At 32.2% G+C, this 17652-nt stretch overlaps 1 protein-coding gene across 1 annotated transcript in view; it reads left to right on the top strand.

Annotated features, from left to right (window-relative positions):
- Window positions 1-280: 280 nt before the first annotated feature.
- Window positions 281-17652, top strand: part of LOC106687105 (uncharacterized) — a 19960-nt gene continuing 2588 nt past the window's right edge. The window contains exons 1-6 of the mRNA XM_014430797.2: window positions 281-403; window positions 3683-3842; window positions 7264-7421; window positions 9302-9449; window positions 13233-13396; window positions 17103-17259. Coding sequence (XP_014286283.1) covers window positions 364-403; window positions 3683-3842; window positions 7264-7421; window positions 9302-9449; window positions 13233-13396; window positions 17103-17259 — 827 coding nt within the window. The 5' untranslated portion in view covers window positions 281-363. The remainder of the gene's footprint in view (window positions 404-3682; window positions 3843-7263; window positions 7422-9301; window positions 9450-13232; window positions 13397-17102; window positions 17260-17652) is intronic.

The raw sequence follows: 17652 nt of genomic DNA, 5'->3' as shown, positions 1-17652 counted from the left end.
TGTATAATTATAATAAAAGTCGTTCAGATTTTTAAAATTCCCAAAATTTGGGAAGTTAGGAGAGGGAGAAGGATATACCCAGCCGGATGTCTAGATGAGACACGAGATGGTGGCTCCGTACTGATCTTAGCTTTACTTCTGATAATTAAAGATAATGCTTAGAAAAAAAAATCCATAAATAGTTGGGTTGGTATGGTTTGGAGGATCCCCAAATCTTGATTTAGGCATCATAACTTCTATTGATGATGTATAAAAGGGCAGGTCACTATTGAATGCACTATATCAGTTGCACAGATCAGGCTGATAAACACAGGAGCAGGAAGATACAATGATCAGTTTCACATGTTCCTCTGAATATTGAAGATGAGGCTATACGCGGATTTACTTCTGACCTTATTGTCTGGTAATCATCCTCATATTTTTCTAAAATAATTGTTTTAAATGAGATGTATTCATGAAAACCATCTCTTAATTTAGTAGGTTCAAATTTAGTAATATATTACTAATACAAAACACGATCATTTTCAAAAATACGAGTGATAAACATGAAAAAGTAATAAAACTACAATTTTTAAAACATATTGTGAAATATGTGTTAAAAATTTATAAACGTTAATGTTGGGCTATTAAAAAAATCCTGAGGAGCGTAAGAAAGGAATGGCAAATTGAAAAATGTATAACAAAAGTCAATAATTGACAAATGTGTATAAAAAAAAAAAAGGTCCTTCCTTTCAAGAAAAATATTTTTGTTAAGTACCACAAAAATTGTTTGCGCTCGACTACAAAAAAATATTCTTTCTTTTTTAATAAAAAATTGTTGAATCAACGGATTTTTACAACAAACCCGCTAAAAACAACTAATAGTACACACAATATTGTAATCAAAATCCGGTATTGATATTAAACTTCTTTAACGATATTTAGAACAAAAATTTCAATAGAAGTTCCATTATTTATAACCAATATTTTTTTGGTGAAATTATATTTTGAAGAAATGGTACATCTTCTTCTTCTTCTTCTTAGTTTTTAAAATAAAATTAAACACAGTAAATTGTTAAATTTTCTTTAATATTCAAAATTCTTTAAAAACCTATAACTTTCCTCAAACAGTTCAGGTTGCTAAAATTACGGAAAGCATTGTTAATGCTGATGTACCGAGTAAGCTCTTTGCGAACTCCATGATATTAAAAATATTGGAAAACTAATTATTTCAGTATTTATATATTATACATTTTTTTCCAACTATTACAAAACATTTTAGTTGGTTTGGACGAGTAATAAGGACTTAAAGTTCAATTTTATGGCAATTATGCAGTTGAATTTATTTTCTATATATTTTTACTTAACTAATTTTTTTTTTTTAATTTATAACAAAACTATAACATGTAATCACCGTTTTATATATCATACAAAACACTAACGAAAAAAATTGGAATCTATTATGTCAGTTTAAATTTAAAATGTAATACAAATTATTTATTATTCCAGAATTACGAAACTCAACGGCAAGAAAGCAAAAAAAAACTTTATTGATGAACAAATGGTATAATGAACATTACGACATGCTACAACTATTACTGGTACAGATCTAACAAGCTTGGGGTTTATGGGGGTAAATATATATAGGAGCTGTGGAGGGAGGTGGCTCGGAGTTGTAGAGTCAGCAGGAATTGCTACCATAACTCAGTATAATAATATTTATTAATTGTTGGAATATAATTGAGTGACTTTAAATTTCCATTAGATCTAGCAAATGTGTAAATTACTGTTGTCATAAGAAAGACAGAAAACTTAATTGCTCTCTGATATTAAAATGTAAGAACTTGGTTAAACTACGCACACAAGTCCATCTTGGGAAATGGACCGAAAGCTTCTTTCGGCATTAAGCGGAAGAATTTCGGCATTTGTTTTCTGTTTTGGATTTTTATGTGAACATATCATTTCCTCAAGACGCATCATGAAGGAAAAATAATAAATAAATAAATGCTCTTCAGATTTCATCACAATATTTAGTAATATTTATAAAACTATGAAGTGATTGTGATTTTTTCTTCCAAACAATATCATTAGCTATTTTCCTTACAAATATACATTATCTCATCGTTTGAAATTATTACTTGATTCGATAAGAAGTTGAAGTCAATTTTCCAAAAAATAAAACGTCAGTTAAGTATAAAAATATGCAGATTATGAGTAAATTCTAATAATGTTAATATTGGAAAAACTATTTTTTTTTTCCCAATAATAACAATAAAATATACATTTGCTCGATTTAAAGACAATAAAAAAGTCACCCAAATATATTTAAATAATCATTAATTCACTGTATTATATCTGAAATTCGAATTAACAAATAGAATCGGATTTGTGCCATTTGGTGTATTTTGATTTTCTTCAATATTAGCACACCAACAACATAAAAATCAGCCGACGTTATCAAATCAAATTTTCAAAAGTTACTAATCGTAGAAATGTTTAATTGTACTAAATAATGTTGTACAGTATATTATTTTTTCATCACAGAATAGTTTATTTATATAATATATAGATATCGTATAGTAAGTAACTCATTGTTTTGTAAATGCCATAATTTTAATAATATGCATACATAAATAAATAGTTGAAATGTTATTTCTCAATGAGTAGGCTATGGGTGGGACGTGTTTTTTCTTTTGTTAGCTTGAAACAAAAGCATACCTGAGATACTGGTTTTTGTTACTATCACGTATAAACATGTTCCCAATGCAAGAGTTTCTCCCATTTGGGAAAGAGTCACTTCCAAGTATTCTAGAATCCTTTTTTGGATTGCTTACCTTTTTGGTTGTCTCATAGATACATCTTGCACATACCTTCCCTTCCTGCGAGTTTCATTCTTTCTCCACTTCCTGACATTCCAGATAAATATCACAAGTATGTTAGTGGTAGGAGCACTCTGTTTCTGACTCTAGATACTAGAAGCGAAGTCGAATAGAGTTTTCTGAGGATACTCTAAGAGACAAGTTGTATATATCAGCACGTAAATAGAATTTGTTCATATTGTGTCTTAATCTCCGTTCTCACTTCACATAAAGTAAATAAAATTCACCTTACTCCACACTGCCTCGAATTCTATACCTTGTGAATAACCACTCATCACATTTACTATTGATTCTTTACCGTTATCTTATTGAGGTATGGACCTAACCCAAGTATATATCTACCTTGATTTTATATCATCCATTTATCAATTTTAGTTGATTGTTGGATACTACTCTTTCCTATGTACAAAATGCATTACACCATTAACTCTGTATAAAATACATTAAAGAAAAGAAGAGTTATCTAATTAAAACAATAAAAGAGATTATAATATTATAAGGAGCCTACATAATTAGTACACTTCGTTATACAGGAGAGGACCGCATTATAATTTTTGCTTTTTTTTTTTTTTTTTTTTTTTTTTTTTACGAATTAAAGAGAAATTTCCATACATAAATGATGTAGTCATTTTACATATTCCAAATTTTATATAGGCTGTTGTATGGGAAAATGTGGTTATATTGAAGATAAAAGTCCAAAGATAAAATAGTTTGAGCTACTGATGTTCAATATTAATATATTTTACAAAAAATCACTGTAGGTTTATATAGAATTTCCTCTATGTTTTATATGAATTAACATAAACTGTTTGATGCTTTTGCAGTTCAATGGATCAGTGGTGATTATCTTGGCTGTTATGAAGATAAACCGAATCGATTGTTACCGGACTATCGAATGGAAATGACTGAAATCTTTAACAGTCCTAACAAATGCATACATATATGTGAGAAATTGTCATACCAATATGCTGGAGTGGAGTTTACGTATGTATTACTTAATTTTCAAATCAAACAAATAAATTTAATATATGGGTGGATAAAACTGTTTGAGAATTGGTCATACATATAAAGCATCATTCTGCTTTTAATGTCGCAGTAACAATACCCGCTAGGTCTCTCTCTAAGTTTTTGTGGTTTGTGGAGCAAATGTATTGAGAATATTAGGCTAAGAAGAAATTGGGTTTAGTTAAATAGATATGGTAAATATTAATAATAGTATTTGCCGGCTCATAAATATGCAGATAGAATCAGACACCTGGTCACATCTTCCAAGAAAGCCAAGCTGATCCTCTTCAAACAAATTACGGTACCCTCTCGGAGCTTTAACGCTGTTCCATAAAATAGCAGAGATAAAAGGAATAAATGCCTCCTCAACTTTTTTCAGAGCAAACTTCTGGTTCACGCCTCAAAATACAAACAGCCAATGAAATGGTTGGAAAGAAAGTAGTCGGGAAGAAATAATGAAATAGTATTATTCTGGCGAGAAAGTTCAGTAGGCGCAGTTGATGAGAGTACAGGTTCGAGGAAGGAACAATAGCAGTGTTCCGGGTAACCTACGGCAACCGAAAGGTTGAATCGGCAAGGCTGTATAGGATTAGCGCCCCATGTGGCCAACAACCAAATCTCACCTCCTCCAGCGCTCTCTGTGAAGAGAAGCATTCCAGAATTAGGTGAAAGAGAGCCATCTTGTCTTCTGGTAGAAGCAGTTCATTATTCCTTTTTGTCTCTCATGATTCCTGATGATTTTGTCTACTATGAGTGAGTAGAACTCTCGGAGTTATTCCCAGAAGTAGAGAGGAGAGAGGCTTTGAGATGCAGAGGGAGGAAAGAAGAAGTAAGTCCACATGGCAATCATTAACATTCACCACCACATGGTAATCATCATCAACCACCTCATTATCTACAGTTCCATAGCCCAGCATTCAAAATTTACTAGCCATCTAAACATAAATGTTTTCTTTCGGCCATCCACTACACCATTTGTAACTTAAACAATAGAATTTTATTTTTCATTTAACCATGTTCATTTTTCAATTATACAGTCCACTCCAACCCAATCAGCCAACCAAAAGTGAAGTGTGGCCGGCAATTTGGTTGAGGGCATGCTTCATACAAGCAGAGTAGCTACTAACTAAGAGAACATATCCGAGATAAACATGGCAAACAGAGACGCTACAGAGGCCACCACTAGAAGGGTCCAACAAAGCGTACATTCAAACTATAAGTTACAGCAATCTTGAACTGAAAGTTTGAATGGTAAAAAAAAACAAAAAAGAAACCTAAAATAAAATCATAGTTAGTAATGTTTGATAATTTTAGTAAATACTGATAATTAACCAACTAGTTTCCACTATTGTCAATTAAATCTCGTGTGTAAATCAATATTAAATTATAATCAACATGTTTTGATTCATAAGCTATTTTTTATAAGGTCTACCAAATTTTTAAATAGCTACAAACTCAATATTAACCTGATTTTTATTTAATGTTTAATTGTCCTGCTTGGCATAAGATCAGCATAGTTAAATAAATTAGTGAACACAACATCTTTAATATTATTAACATAAATTTAATATTTTATTAGACCCAGTTATACTTAGCATACCCTAAAAACGGTTTCTGGTTATTTATTTAAATAGATAGGTAATAGGCTTCTCTGAATATTTAGTTGGCTCCCATAAGGAACCGATAGAGACATACTATAGAAATAGTAACAAAAATACATAATCAATGCGGTTTCAGGAAACCCTCCCCCTCTCCTATTCACCTTAGAACCGCGGTTTACCAGAAATGTGTCAGTATTAATGTTAAATGATTTCGTGGAGAAAGTTTTTTGGAGAAAGAGGGGAACGCCCGTTCGCTGTCTTTATTTCGCAGTGGCCCCATGGAACGAAAACAAAGCCTTCCGATTCTCTTTAGAGCAGAGTATCAACCTCTTCCCCTCGTCATTTGCATAAATGATCAGAAAGAGGGTAAACAAAAAAACAGACATACGTTTAGTTAAAAGTGAAGGATCTAGTAACTTGTTATAATTTCTTCCTAGAATGAAGTACAGATGCAAATATTTGAAATCAAGGAGGTTATTTTTCCCCCCTCCTGATGAGTTAAATTAGCATAAAAATGTAAGAAGGTAGCTAGCTATACGTAAATCTGTTAAGTTTATGATTCCTTGGGTTGCCATATGGCATTTTAAGGTCATGTGCAGGGCCCAGTGATGGTAGTGGTTGTGATGGCTTACGGTAGTGGATTATTGGAACGAGGAGTGGCCGCTCCTCCGGTGAAATCACGCTGATAAACAATCTAATTAAAATCATGGAAAAATAATTTAATTAAAAAGTAAGAATTTTTTCGAGTTTGTAGTATTACGATGATTGAACAATCAGCTACAGTTATTAAACATTTAGATGATTCGAAAGAATTTTTATGGATTCACCACCTATATGGAATCAGTTTTTTCAAAATGAAGAAACATCCATAACCCGTGTAGATGTCTATTTTAACTAAGTCCTAAATGAAAGGATCCCTAATCACGAGGAAATTTTTGTTTCAATTCGTTTTCGGGACGTTGATGAGGAAACCGGTTAAAAAAGCTAAACAGCGGTTAATTTATTCCCAATCTGAGAAGCAATATTTGTATCAATAACCAACGTGATTTTTTTACCGAATTTGGATTTCGGGTAGCTTTTTTTTTTTGCTAAGTTGTTTGCATGTAAATAAATACTAATACAATTGTGCATTTACATATTCTGCTATTCGTACTCAATCCTTAGACTATACGAATTATCAGGATCGTAATTAAAAATATTTAACGTTTATTTTTTCTTAACGTATTATTTTTATTATGCTTATTGGTCTAATCCTTTTTAAGCTATATAAATAGTTTCCTGATTGAAAAAATTCTAAAATATTTTCAAATGTAGTGTTAAAAATGAAATCTCAATCTTTTTTTAAAAATAAGTTGAACTTGCTCCGAGTAAGCGTGAGGACAAGAGACGCCCTTTGTGTAAAATAAGATGGAAAACTATGAGGAAATCGAACTACTTTATCAACAGTTGTAAAAAGACGTTATATTTAATTTTTTAACATAAATTTGCTCTCTGAGATTTTTTTCTATTAATGAATTAACACATACCATACCTACATTAAAATAATTTGGTTGCTTACTTCGAAATCATATAACGTAGGTTAGAATGATCCTACAAATTGTCAGAAATGAAAATTTAATAATTTAATAAAGGTTTTGTAGATGAAATTGTTATGTATATTAATATGGGTATTGTTGATATCTGGTCGAGATAATTAATCTTCATTCACCAAATAACAGCTTTCTAATTAAATTTTTTTTTCTGCGTTCAATTAAGTTTGTTTAATCTTTTTTACTTTACATTATTTGTTTTTTTTCTAGAAAAACGTGCTTCTGCAGTAAAAACAAACCAAATGAAGACATGAAAAGAAGCGAAATTGGCTGCCAAATGCCATGTCATCCGTTCAGCCATGAGAAATGTGGTGGATTTTGGCGGATCAGTGTTTACGCAGTATCCACCTACAATATACCAGTTGAAAGTAAATTATTCTCTTAACATTTTTTTCTAAATGTACATTTACTTCAACCGACATATTTTTTTATTATCCAGACAGACAAATTGATGTTATTCTTCATTATTAATACTATATGTGCATAGAACTTTAATAAGAAAACCAGTCAAGTAACGGAATATTCTTTAGTTCCTATAATTTTTTTTTACAAACAGAAACAGTTAATACTTAGTAGTGATTACATACGTGCAATTCATCAATTTTACAAACTGACCTATTTTTGAAGGTCATATATGGTAAATATTTGGATTTAGTGTCGGCATTTAAAAAGTATTTTCAATTACAATTACAACCACTAACCAATCACTGTGATTTGAAATTGCAGAAATTAAATTACATTTATAAGTATTAGCAATAGGAAATTGCAACTATTTGACGAATCACAATAATTGTAATTGTTTGTCTGAAGTTTCAATTACCAGTTGAGCAAAAGTAACTGTAATTGTTAATTACGATTTAATAATACTACTTAGAATTAGGTAAGTTTTAATTACATTTTGGATTAGTTAATTAGAATTAGATAAGATGATATATTATTTTAGTTTTTATTTCAAAGCCGAATTTGGTTCCAACCAAAGTCACATCTTCACATTGATCAAACCCTAATGAGATTGGGCCAAAACATCTATATTAAAAAAATTACTATAACTTCTATAATACTATTATGATTACTAATTATTTCTATAATACACCATACTGATTGATCCCCAACTGACCATATCACTCACACATTAGGACAGGCTATGCCTACCAGATCTTAAAATCTATACTATATGAGATATTCTTATTTTCAAACCTAGTTAAAAACCTGAAGGTTGCAGCCATAAGATTCTTTTTGAGTTCTCTGGAGGGATTGCAGTGTTCACCACGTTTCTTTGGCATTCAAGGCTATCTACAGGAAATAGTATTACTTCGTTGGCATCATGTTTCGCCAAAGCTATGCTTAACTTTCATTTGAACAGTCTCGAAATGGGTAAATAATAATAGGGGTACCTCTAGACTGAGTAAACTTAGTTTTTTTTTAAACTAGGTTAAAGCAACTCCTCAGGAGAACGGAACTATTTAAAACCTTACCCGGCCCTTCTAGTAGAGGCTTTGTCAGAGGGCTAACAAACTCATCATGTGAAAAGAAAAACAGATTTTACATAAGAAGAAATAAAGACACATCTTACTTAATATTGTATACAAAATCCTCACTACCATAGTTTTTAATAGCTTATCCAATACATAGGGAGTCTAATCCAAGAATGTGTTTATAGATTTCGGTTAGATCAAAGTCCCTATTTAAATCACTGTGCTTCCACAACTGGTGGAAAAATTTTATTTATAATATAATATAATTCGAATTTCTATTTCCCGTTTATCGATTTCATTCAGGCGTTCGATTGTGTTGACAGCGTAGTTCAAAGAATGCCGCAGAAAAAAATAAATTCAACCAAAACTGGCCCACCTGTAAAGCTTGACAATGAAAGGTGCCCACTATAAAGTCGAGGTAGGAAAGTAATGAGGTGATTTCAATGGAGTCATTACTAGAATTAGACAGAACTGCCAAGTTTAATGTAGCCGTGTAAGAAGTTTCTGGAAATATTTTATAACCAGAAAGTTGCTACTATGGGCATTTCCTGATAATATAAGCCTCATGGCTAAGAGTGCAAGTGCGTTTTTCCTGAGAAATGGAAACAGTAATTAATACCATCCCCAAAACCATATTAGCAATTAAATTGAATATAATAATACAAACAAATAAATAGAAATGCATTATTAAAGTATCAATCTGTTGAAAATTCAAATTAGGTATATAAAATATTAAATTCGTCTATATAATTGTTCTGCTGTTTGTTATGTAGGCGATGGGACATATATCGGTTGCTACCAAGACTCAGCAGAAAGACTTCTAAATGATTTTCTAATTTATTTCGAAGAAATAAACACACCGAGAAGATGCTTGCATGTCTGTACTGTTCTTGGTTACCAGTATGCAGGAACAGAGAATGGGTAAGTTGTTTTAACCGTCATATGCTTCAGGTAGTAATAAAAATGAAGATACCATTTTGTTTAAAATCAATAATTCTAAAGTCTTGTCGACTGGTAGACTAAATCTTGAGTTGACTAAATTTTATACTAACAAATGCCTACAAACTTTATGTTATATTTAAACAAAGCTTTTATCAAGTACTTGATAGAAAGATGGGATGGTTTTTAATAAGATAACTATTATAAATTATGGAGAATACATGTATAACATATCTGCGGGATACTAGTCTGCAGGATCGAAGATAACTGGATACTAGTCAGTTAGTTCCTACGATAAGATAGGAAGGAATAGAGATCCGGAGAAAGCAGTGATATGAGACAAATATACTTTATCCAAAAATAGCTCAAAACTGTACTGATCCACAATGACTATTGCGGTCTCTACCTCTTGAGAAGGAGAATACCTTTAAGCAGAATTTGCACCAAGGTCCTCCAATTTTTGTCTAGTCAAGTCTCTGGGCTATTGAACGCCATCAAGAGGTGCCATCTGTAAGATATTAGCTTAAAGTGAATATGCAGTTTCTATTGTAATCTTGATGACACGTTTATGAATATTACAATATCTTATATAGTTGTTACATGTGTGAAAGTAAAGTATATACCAGGAATCGTACAAGTATTAATATACGGCGTTTGCCTGATGACAGTAGTAGTTCCCGTGTTAGCTGTTAGGTTGCGTAATACAGAGTTATAGCGGTTTTGGCGGGTCTAATGTACTCGTACAGTACAATTTAACGAACGCTATAGTATTTAACAGCTATTATTATAAACAGACTATCATTATAAACTATATAGTATAAACTATAGACATCTGGCACTTTTCGACTGACACTGACCATAGAGAAAGTGACCTTTCCTTAGTATTCTATACCAATGTAAAAAAAAGCAAGGGTTGACACATTGGCAGGTACAAGCTGTCAGTTCTCACGAGTCCTTAGGTCATGGTACCTTACTCCCAATTTCTTAGAAGTCTGGCCACCCTCTTTCTAGTCACGCCCTTTTCCCCCTCCCAGATATTTACTTCTAATTTCATAGGCTCTCTAGGCTCCGCCCAATTTCCTAAATTGTTTGTTCCTAAATTATCTGATTGGTCCAAACCCCTTCTCCTATTTCACTATTCTTCCTACCCCCTGTTCTCAAGTGTTCGTGTATATTTCCTAGACTAGATAGCTAAGCGAGAAGAGAGACACACTGTAATAGTAAGAGTAACATGTAGTTCTTGTAAATATGTTAGAATAAACTCATTTTAGTCTTCACTGATTTTTATGTGATTTAATTTACAAACCAGCAGGTAACGGTGTCACTACTTACTTAGATATATACAGGGCAATGATGCTTTCATACGTAGTAGTTTAAGTTTATCAATTAATTGTTTTTCCCTATCCAATGATAGTCACTGGAAACCTATTACGCCTCCAAATAGATTTCGTGATTTCTAGATTCTGGTGGGGGGAAATAGTGGGAATCGAACCCTCAACGTCCCAAAACTGGCGCTCTAGGACCAGCGCCTTAAGCCGCACGGCCGTCACGTCCCCAACTGCTATATAATGTAGACAGGTCTCCGATGCCTGTCTGCACAAGTGCTAGTTTTCATGAGTCAGAACTCCTATGGAATCATTTAATTCTGAGGACCGTGTAAGTACCGAAATGTTCAATCATATTTAATTTCGATTTAAACCTTACTCACTCACTCACTCACTCACTCACTCACTCACTGCTGGGCGCTATAGTCCTTGTACGACCTGGGCCTCTGCCACCACTCTTTCCCAAGCCTCGCGGTCTCCAGCGAGACTCCTCCAATTTTCAACTCCCATTCCTCTCAAATCGTCCTCCAAATCATCCAGCCACCGACGCCTGGGTCTGTCCCTTTTCCTTTTTCCTCCTGGTGCACCATTTAGCATCCCTTTAGGTAGCGATAAACCTTACAGACAGTTTAAAATTATTGTTTGGTCTGTTAAAGGTCAATTCCTCTCCTACATTTCTCGAAATAGAGTAAATTAATTATTTTCGTTGATGACGTCTGGAGACAACAATTGAAGATTCTAGTCCCAATAGCGGAAGCTCACCACCATCACTAGCAAACTCATTGCTTATATCTTCTTGTGACTTGAAACCATACGCGTTTTTGATTCTAAAAATTATTTACATTTTCTAGCAGTATGAGTGGTCATCATAAGGGTCTCAAGAGCTTGAGAAGTTAATCAAATATCTCGGAATAGCTGTGCAGAAAACTCATACTAATAGCCCTAACTAATAATAATTTTGGAATACGAAAATTTGCCTAATCGGATGGTTAAATTAATGCTTATATCCTCAGAGATTCACATCTGGTAAAAAATTCCACTCTTTTCTTGATTGTCTATAAACAAGGTTAGGTCGTCCTTTTGAAGTTACAATAAAAAATGTGTCTAATGTTTCTAGAGAGTGAACTATACCGTAAGTCTATTCTTAGAAAATAATTATCTGACTTTAAATTCAATAGTATGAATTATATAAAATATTGGGCTGAAAGCTTTAATATCTTGAGAAGCTAATACTGATAATAATATTATGGCTAATACTGAATGGAATTCTGACTCTGAGGTTCTTCCGTTCCTTGCCACTAAAAATCGTCAATCCTTTCAATCCAAAATCCTTAGAACCATAGTTAATGCACCCTACTACGTTTCCAACAGAACACTACACCATGACCTACATATCCCTTTTGTCCTTGATTTCATTCCAACCAAATTCTCAAAATTCCATATAAACCTTTCCAACCATCCTAATCCTTTGGTTCAAACCTTATCTAGTTCCACCCATCCCTACAGCCCACCTAGAAGGTTGAAACGGCAGTGGCCAATGGACTTATTAAAATAAAAAATGGACAATTGGAGTTCTGGCAATGGTCAGATTCTCCACTCAAGTTGAGTGTTTGCGGCTTTAGCGCACTTGCTCAGCCTCCACTGGCCCATTACCAGTGATGCGGTGAGAGGGATGCGCTGGGATCCCTTGAGCTCTGCTCTACCCCTCACACGTGGGGGATAGAGTGGACTCAGGGATCCTCAGGTCGATTCTGTAAATATTGTATATATTATTTTATCATTAAGTTATTTTATTTATTTATTTTTCATACAGATAGTCTGATTATGTTCATTTGTCTATTCTTTTGTTTGTATATATTTTAAGAGAGTTTTTTTTTTATTTTATTTTATTTTTTTTTTACTTATTTATTTTATTTGATTTTTTTATTTTATTTTAGTATGTATGAGATCATTCATCAATATTACCTATTGCCCACAACTGTGTGGCAGATTGTAATATCTATCAATAAATAAATCTATCAATTTAAAAAAAAAAAAATCGTCAATAAAGCATGATCACTTCTCACATTAACTATAGATGAACTGGTGTAAGTGGCCGAAGTATTTAATTCTTCTCCTTTTGGAGGAATTGTGCGAAAGCTGAGATTGAGCCTGTGTGGTCCTTTATTCCCATTCAATTGAACGTTGACTCCTGGAAGGTCCTATACCTCTTGTCCACAAAAAAATGTTCCCATATTGAATTCTAGTTCTTATCATTGCTGTATATATCTTTTGTATAATATATGTGTTGAAATCATATAGGATGGTCTTACCTGCCAAAATCTTCCATTTTGATACTTTTCTACTACAAATATTTTTTTTATTGACTAGATATTTGTTTTAATGTAGTGAGTATCTCAGACCATATTACTTTTTACCTTGTACTACTATATTAATGTAGGAATGAGTGCTATTGTGGTAATACAAAACCAGCTGATGACAAGAAGAAGGGAGAAAACGGATGCCAGAGCTCTTGCCCTTACAGCAGCGATAAGTGTGGTGGTATCTGGGAGATCTCAGTTTACAGAACATCAGTCGATCCACGTACACAGAATATCATAGAAGGTATATTTTACGTTGCATCACTCTATTTGTAATATCAGTTAATGCAGCTAATAATCAATAATTTGTAGCTTTATAATCAAAACTAAGATGATGTTACTTTTGCAGTTCTGTTAAGATAAACTATGAATTATCTTTGTCCCCACCTCTTGCCCACACAAAATTCGATTGGACAAAGTCTTCCCCTTCTTATTCTTCTTTTTATGTACATATTTTGGCTAAAGATGAGAAAATCATTAGAATAGTTAATATTCATAAGAGAAGATGACCTTAGCCTTTAGCTGAGTTCTTCCTAGTTTGTAATAAGTTAGTTTCAATGTTTATTTAACATTATATTTTACAAAAAAAAGTAAATCCTTGAGTGATAATTCGATATAGCGTACAATAATTCGTACAACCCTGGACAATTTCACAGTTTTTGATCGGTTATGCTCAAACTTAAATTTAAATAAAGACCGATAAATTGACAGTCCCGAAAAAAACTCGTTCTTTGGGGTTTAAATTTTACTATGCGAGTGAAAACATTTTCTTTGTTTGCACACCATATCTGCACCGATTTAACTGTTCTAGAACATAACAAAAGGAATGTGATTATGCCACCTCTGCTAACTTCAAACGACGTGAAAATAGTCAACTGCTTAAGACACAATACGTCTCTCCACTGCTCAGGCTCACAACTCCTTATTTTATTTGTTATGTAAAGATTTTTTTAACATCATTGTTCATTTTAATTTGTAAATTTTGTGCTTAATGTATTCTGTAGTTAAACTAATTGGTGGTAACTTTGGTTACTTGATGACAAGCTTACCTGTTTTAGAACAGTCTGTAGGAGGATACCAGTAAGAGAAAGAAATAACAGGCTACGATAATATCTTTGAAGCACGCACAATTTAAAAAAAACTTTTCTTTTTTGAGCTGTGCAATAATTGAAGGAAATCAGTGATATTGAGATGACGCAGCCTCTTACATGGTAAACACCATCGGCAACCGTCTACCCACTGCAGTAGAAAAATGCTTTAACACTTTAATAGATGTGAAATAAATTCAAATAAGAGTAAAAGATAAATTTTCCTATGATTAAAAAATAAACCTCATACGAGTAACATGAATTACAACAGCAGTTTATAAAATGCATACCAAAGTGTTAAATATTTAACTGATGAGTATCGAGGTATTAGCAATTATTAATATTGTAGGCTTCTTTGCCATATGTCTTGTCATACCTGAGCCGGGTATGTAACTATCAACAAAGGCCACTTCGCAGGTGGTCAGTTTATATAATGGACAGTTTAAAGGGTCCTAAGCAAATCTATTAAAAGCAGGTATTAGGGGTATTCATGATGTTCTGTTAAATGTTAAATGTTTTACCTTGTTAAATGTTATAACTATAAGATTGTGAGCAGCCCTATTTGAAGTCATGTTAAACGTTAAATGCATAAGAGCCCCTAGCGGATTTTCTCAGCAACTTGTTGTATAAGCCTTTATGTTTATAACCTTCCTTCCAGACCCTCATGTTATTGTTTACTTCAGTTTTGATTTAAGTAATTAATTACAACATGCCTAGTGTGAGTGAAAAGTGGAATTTGTGTGAAAGTTTAGCTTATGAAATGAAATGAAAAAATAACTTTATTCTGGGGCATATGTCCCCTAAGAATAATTACATGGTTCATATAGTGAGATTTTTATCTGGCGAGCGTTTACAAATTTTCAGATAGTAGAATGAAATTACATTGTTTTTTTTCTCATATGTATCATTAAAATTATCCATTCTGGTTTAATAACAGGGATATGGATACCACAAACACACGAAAGAACTGAGCTGTCCCAACAAAAATGGTGGGGATCTCAACTGGTCTATTGTGTGACGTCATTCTCCATTTAACAGACCAAGTAACAGACTCTCAGCCATGTTAAATGTTATTTCGTTTTACCACGGTAAAAGAAGGCAATTTTTTTCGAATTAACATGAGTTTTTCCATTTAACATGTTAAACCAAAGATCATGAATACCCCTATTGTCTGCTGGCTTTGTCGGTGGGCAGGTCAAACAAAAATTTTTCACCCAACACTTTTCTAAATGTACCACCCCTTTAACGTATTTTTCTTGGGCGTGGCTGATGATAGCCAATGAGGAAATGAGATTCCCAAAAGGCGACGCCCTTTTTTTGAAACGAGTGGGGGCAGAAGTAAAGAGAAGAGATGGAAGACAAAAGAGAAGAAGCAGTAGAGATACAGAAGTAACAAGACGGGCTAGAGAAGAGCATGGACTTGGAGAAGTCCTAAGAAGTGCTCTTCAGAAATGGAACTCCCAAGCTGAGATGACACCCACAGTTATGGCAACACGACACCAATGGCGAAGACATCATCACTATATACCTAGATACACTCACCTCCCAAATCAGCAGCTATAAGTGTATATCAGGCAATAAGTAATAATGTGGTAATCATATTTTATACCAACCATTTATTTGAATCATTTTAATAACATCATTGTAAATAAATACTTATCAATCATTGTAAATAAATACTTATCAATCATTGTAAATAAATACTTAGTTCCTTTATGTAGTTTATCGACTATCATATTACCCAATACCACCCCTTATTGTGTTATATAATTAATGGTAACAACATTTTATAAATATAAAGGTATTTAATTGGTAAACACTCAAAAAGCCTTAGGAAAAGAATTCAATTATAATAAAGTTTTTTAGGACTCAATATAAATTAATTAATTAACATACTTTGGATATTTGCCTTCAGCGATTATCCAGGCATCCCGACTAAATCCCCAGACAGTACATAGCATAACATAAATAGTCGGTTTCATAAAACAACCAGCTACTGCAAAAGTTTATTGCTATGTATAACTGAAAGACGTACATTCACCTGGGAAATAAGAGACTAATTTATCATCTCTTTATAACTTTTTTTATTCTACTTTACACAAGACCGTTATGGTCAAATATTTTTGCTACAAATTATAAAAAGATACAGATTGCACAAAAGCATGAGATTTATTTAATCCTTTTCTAGAACCACCCCTATGAGTTTCAAATTTTAAGTATTTGGAAAAGCTCCCATATGATTTCTTCGTATCTTTATCAATATTATGTATAAAGACATCAATTGTTAATTACTTTCGTGATAATTAGTATTATGAAACACAATTTGAATACAAACAAAAGAGGCTAAATTTAACTTAACATTACAATTAGTGACACAGTAGTTTGTTTTAGTATATTCGATGTTCAGAAAGTGGGAGTTTTTTTGTTCTGAAAATTTTTAAACCTGTATGTTTTTAAATCAGACGATCCTACAATATAAATAACATTAGAGAAAGTAATTAAAACATTTTATTTTATTTAATTAATTTCTCAAATACTATTTAAATTTCTTTTTAAATAAATATGAAAATAACAATAAATAATAAAATTCAACTAATATAAATAAATTAAATATATAAAAGTTAGGGAAGGAGGCAGTGTATCCTTCACTAACTTTTATAAATTAAGTTAATTACATTGACTTTTATGTGGTCTCCAAGACACATACATTTCATAAACTCAAATTTTTAGCTGTAACTCACAGAGAAATCCTTACCTATGCCAGTAGTTAAAACATAGTCTTTATTTTAATTTTTAAAATTGGCCATGAATCGAGCTATATTATTATTTCTTTTGGTTGCTGATAGTCATTCCTTGTTTCAGATGAACACTTAAACAGCAATGCCCTTGGATGCTATTTAAATTTTGTGGATCGACCTTTAACAGATTACCATAGCATTTTGTTTGATATAAACAGTCCTAAGAAGTGTCTTTATTTATGTAAACAGCTTGGCTTTCACTATTCTGGAGTGGGGTATAGGTTTGTACGATAATATTAAATATAATATACAATAATTATGACATTATCATCGTAAAAAATAGTAAAAAAAAAAGAAAAGAAAACTAATCTCCACCATCAGTTTTACATAAATAAACAGAGATATGCGTTTAAAAAAATAAAATAATAACATAAGTATGAAAGTAAAAACAATTATAACTTGTATTTTTATTGTTCATTTTTTTCTGAAAAATAGAAAAGATACAATAAAAAATACTATGCACTTGTAAAATACATTTAACGTATTGTAAAGAACAAAAGAAAGAAATATCAGAAAATATCCTATAAATTTATGTTAAAGAATAATAATAACATCTAAATCTAGAACGTAATATAAATAATATATTTTATATAAATATATATATATAATAATGG

The sequence above is a fragment of the Halyomorpha halys genome, unplaced genomic scaffold (assembly GCF_000696795.3).
Source record: "Halyomorpha halys isolate HHAL.00 unplaced genomic scaffold, Hhal_1.1 Scaffold914.1, whole genome shotgun sequence".
Lineage (NCBI taxonomy): Eukaryota > Metazoa > Arthropoda > Insecta > Hemiptera > Pentatomidae > Halyomorpha > Halyomorpha halys.
The sequence above is the reverse complement of the archived record's forward strand: the minus strand, read 5'-3'. Positions and strand labels throughout refer to the sequence as shown.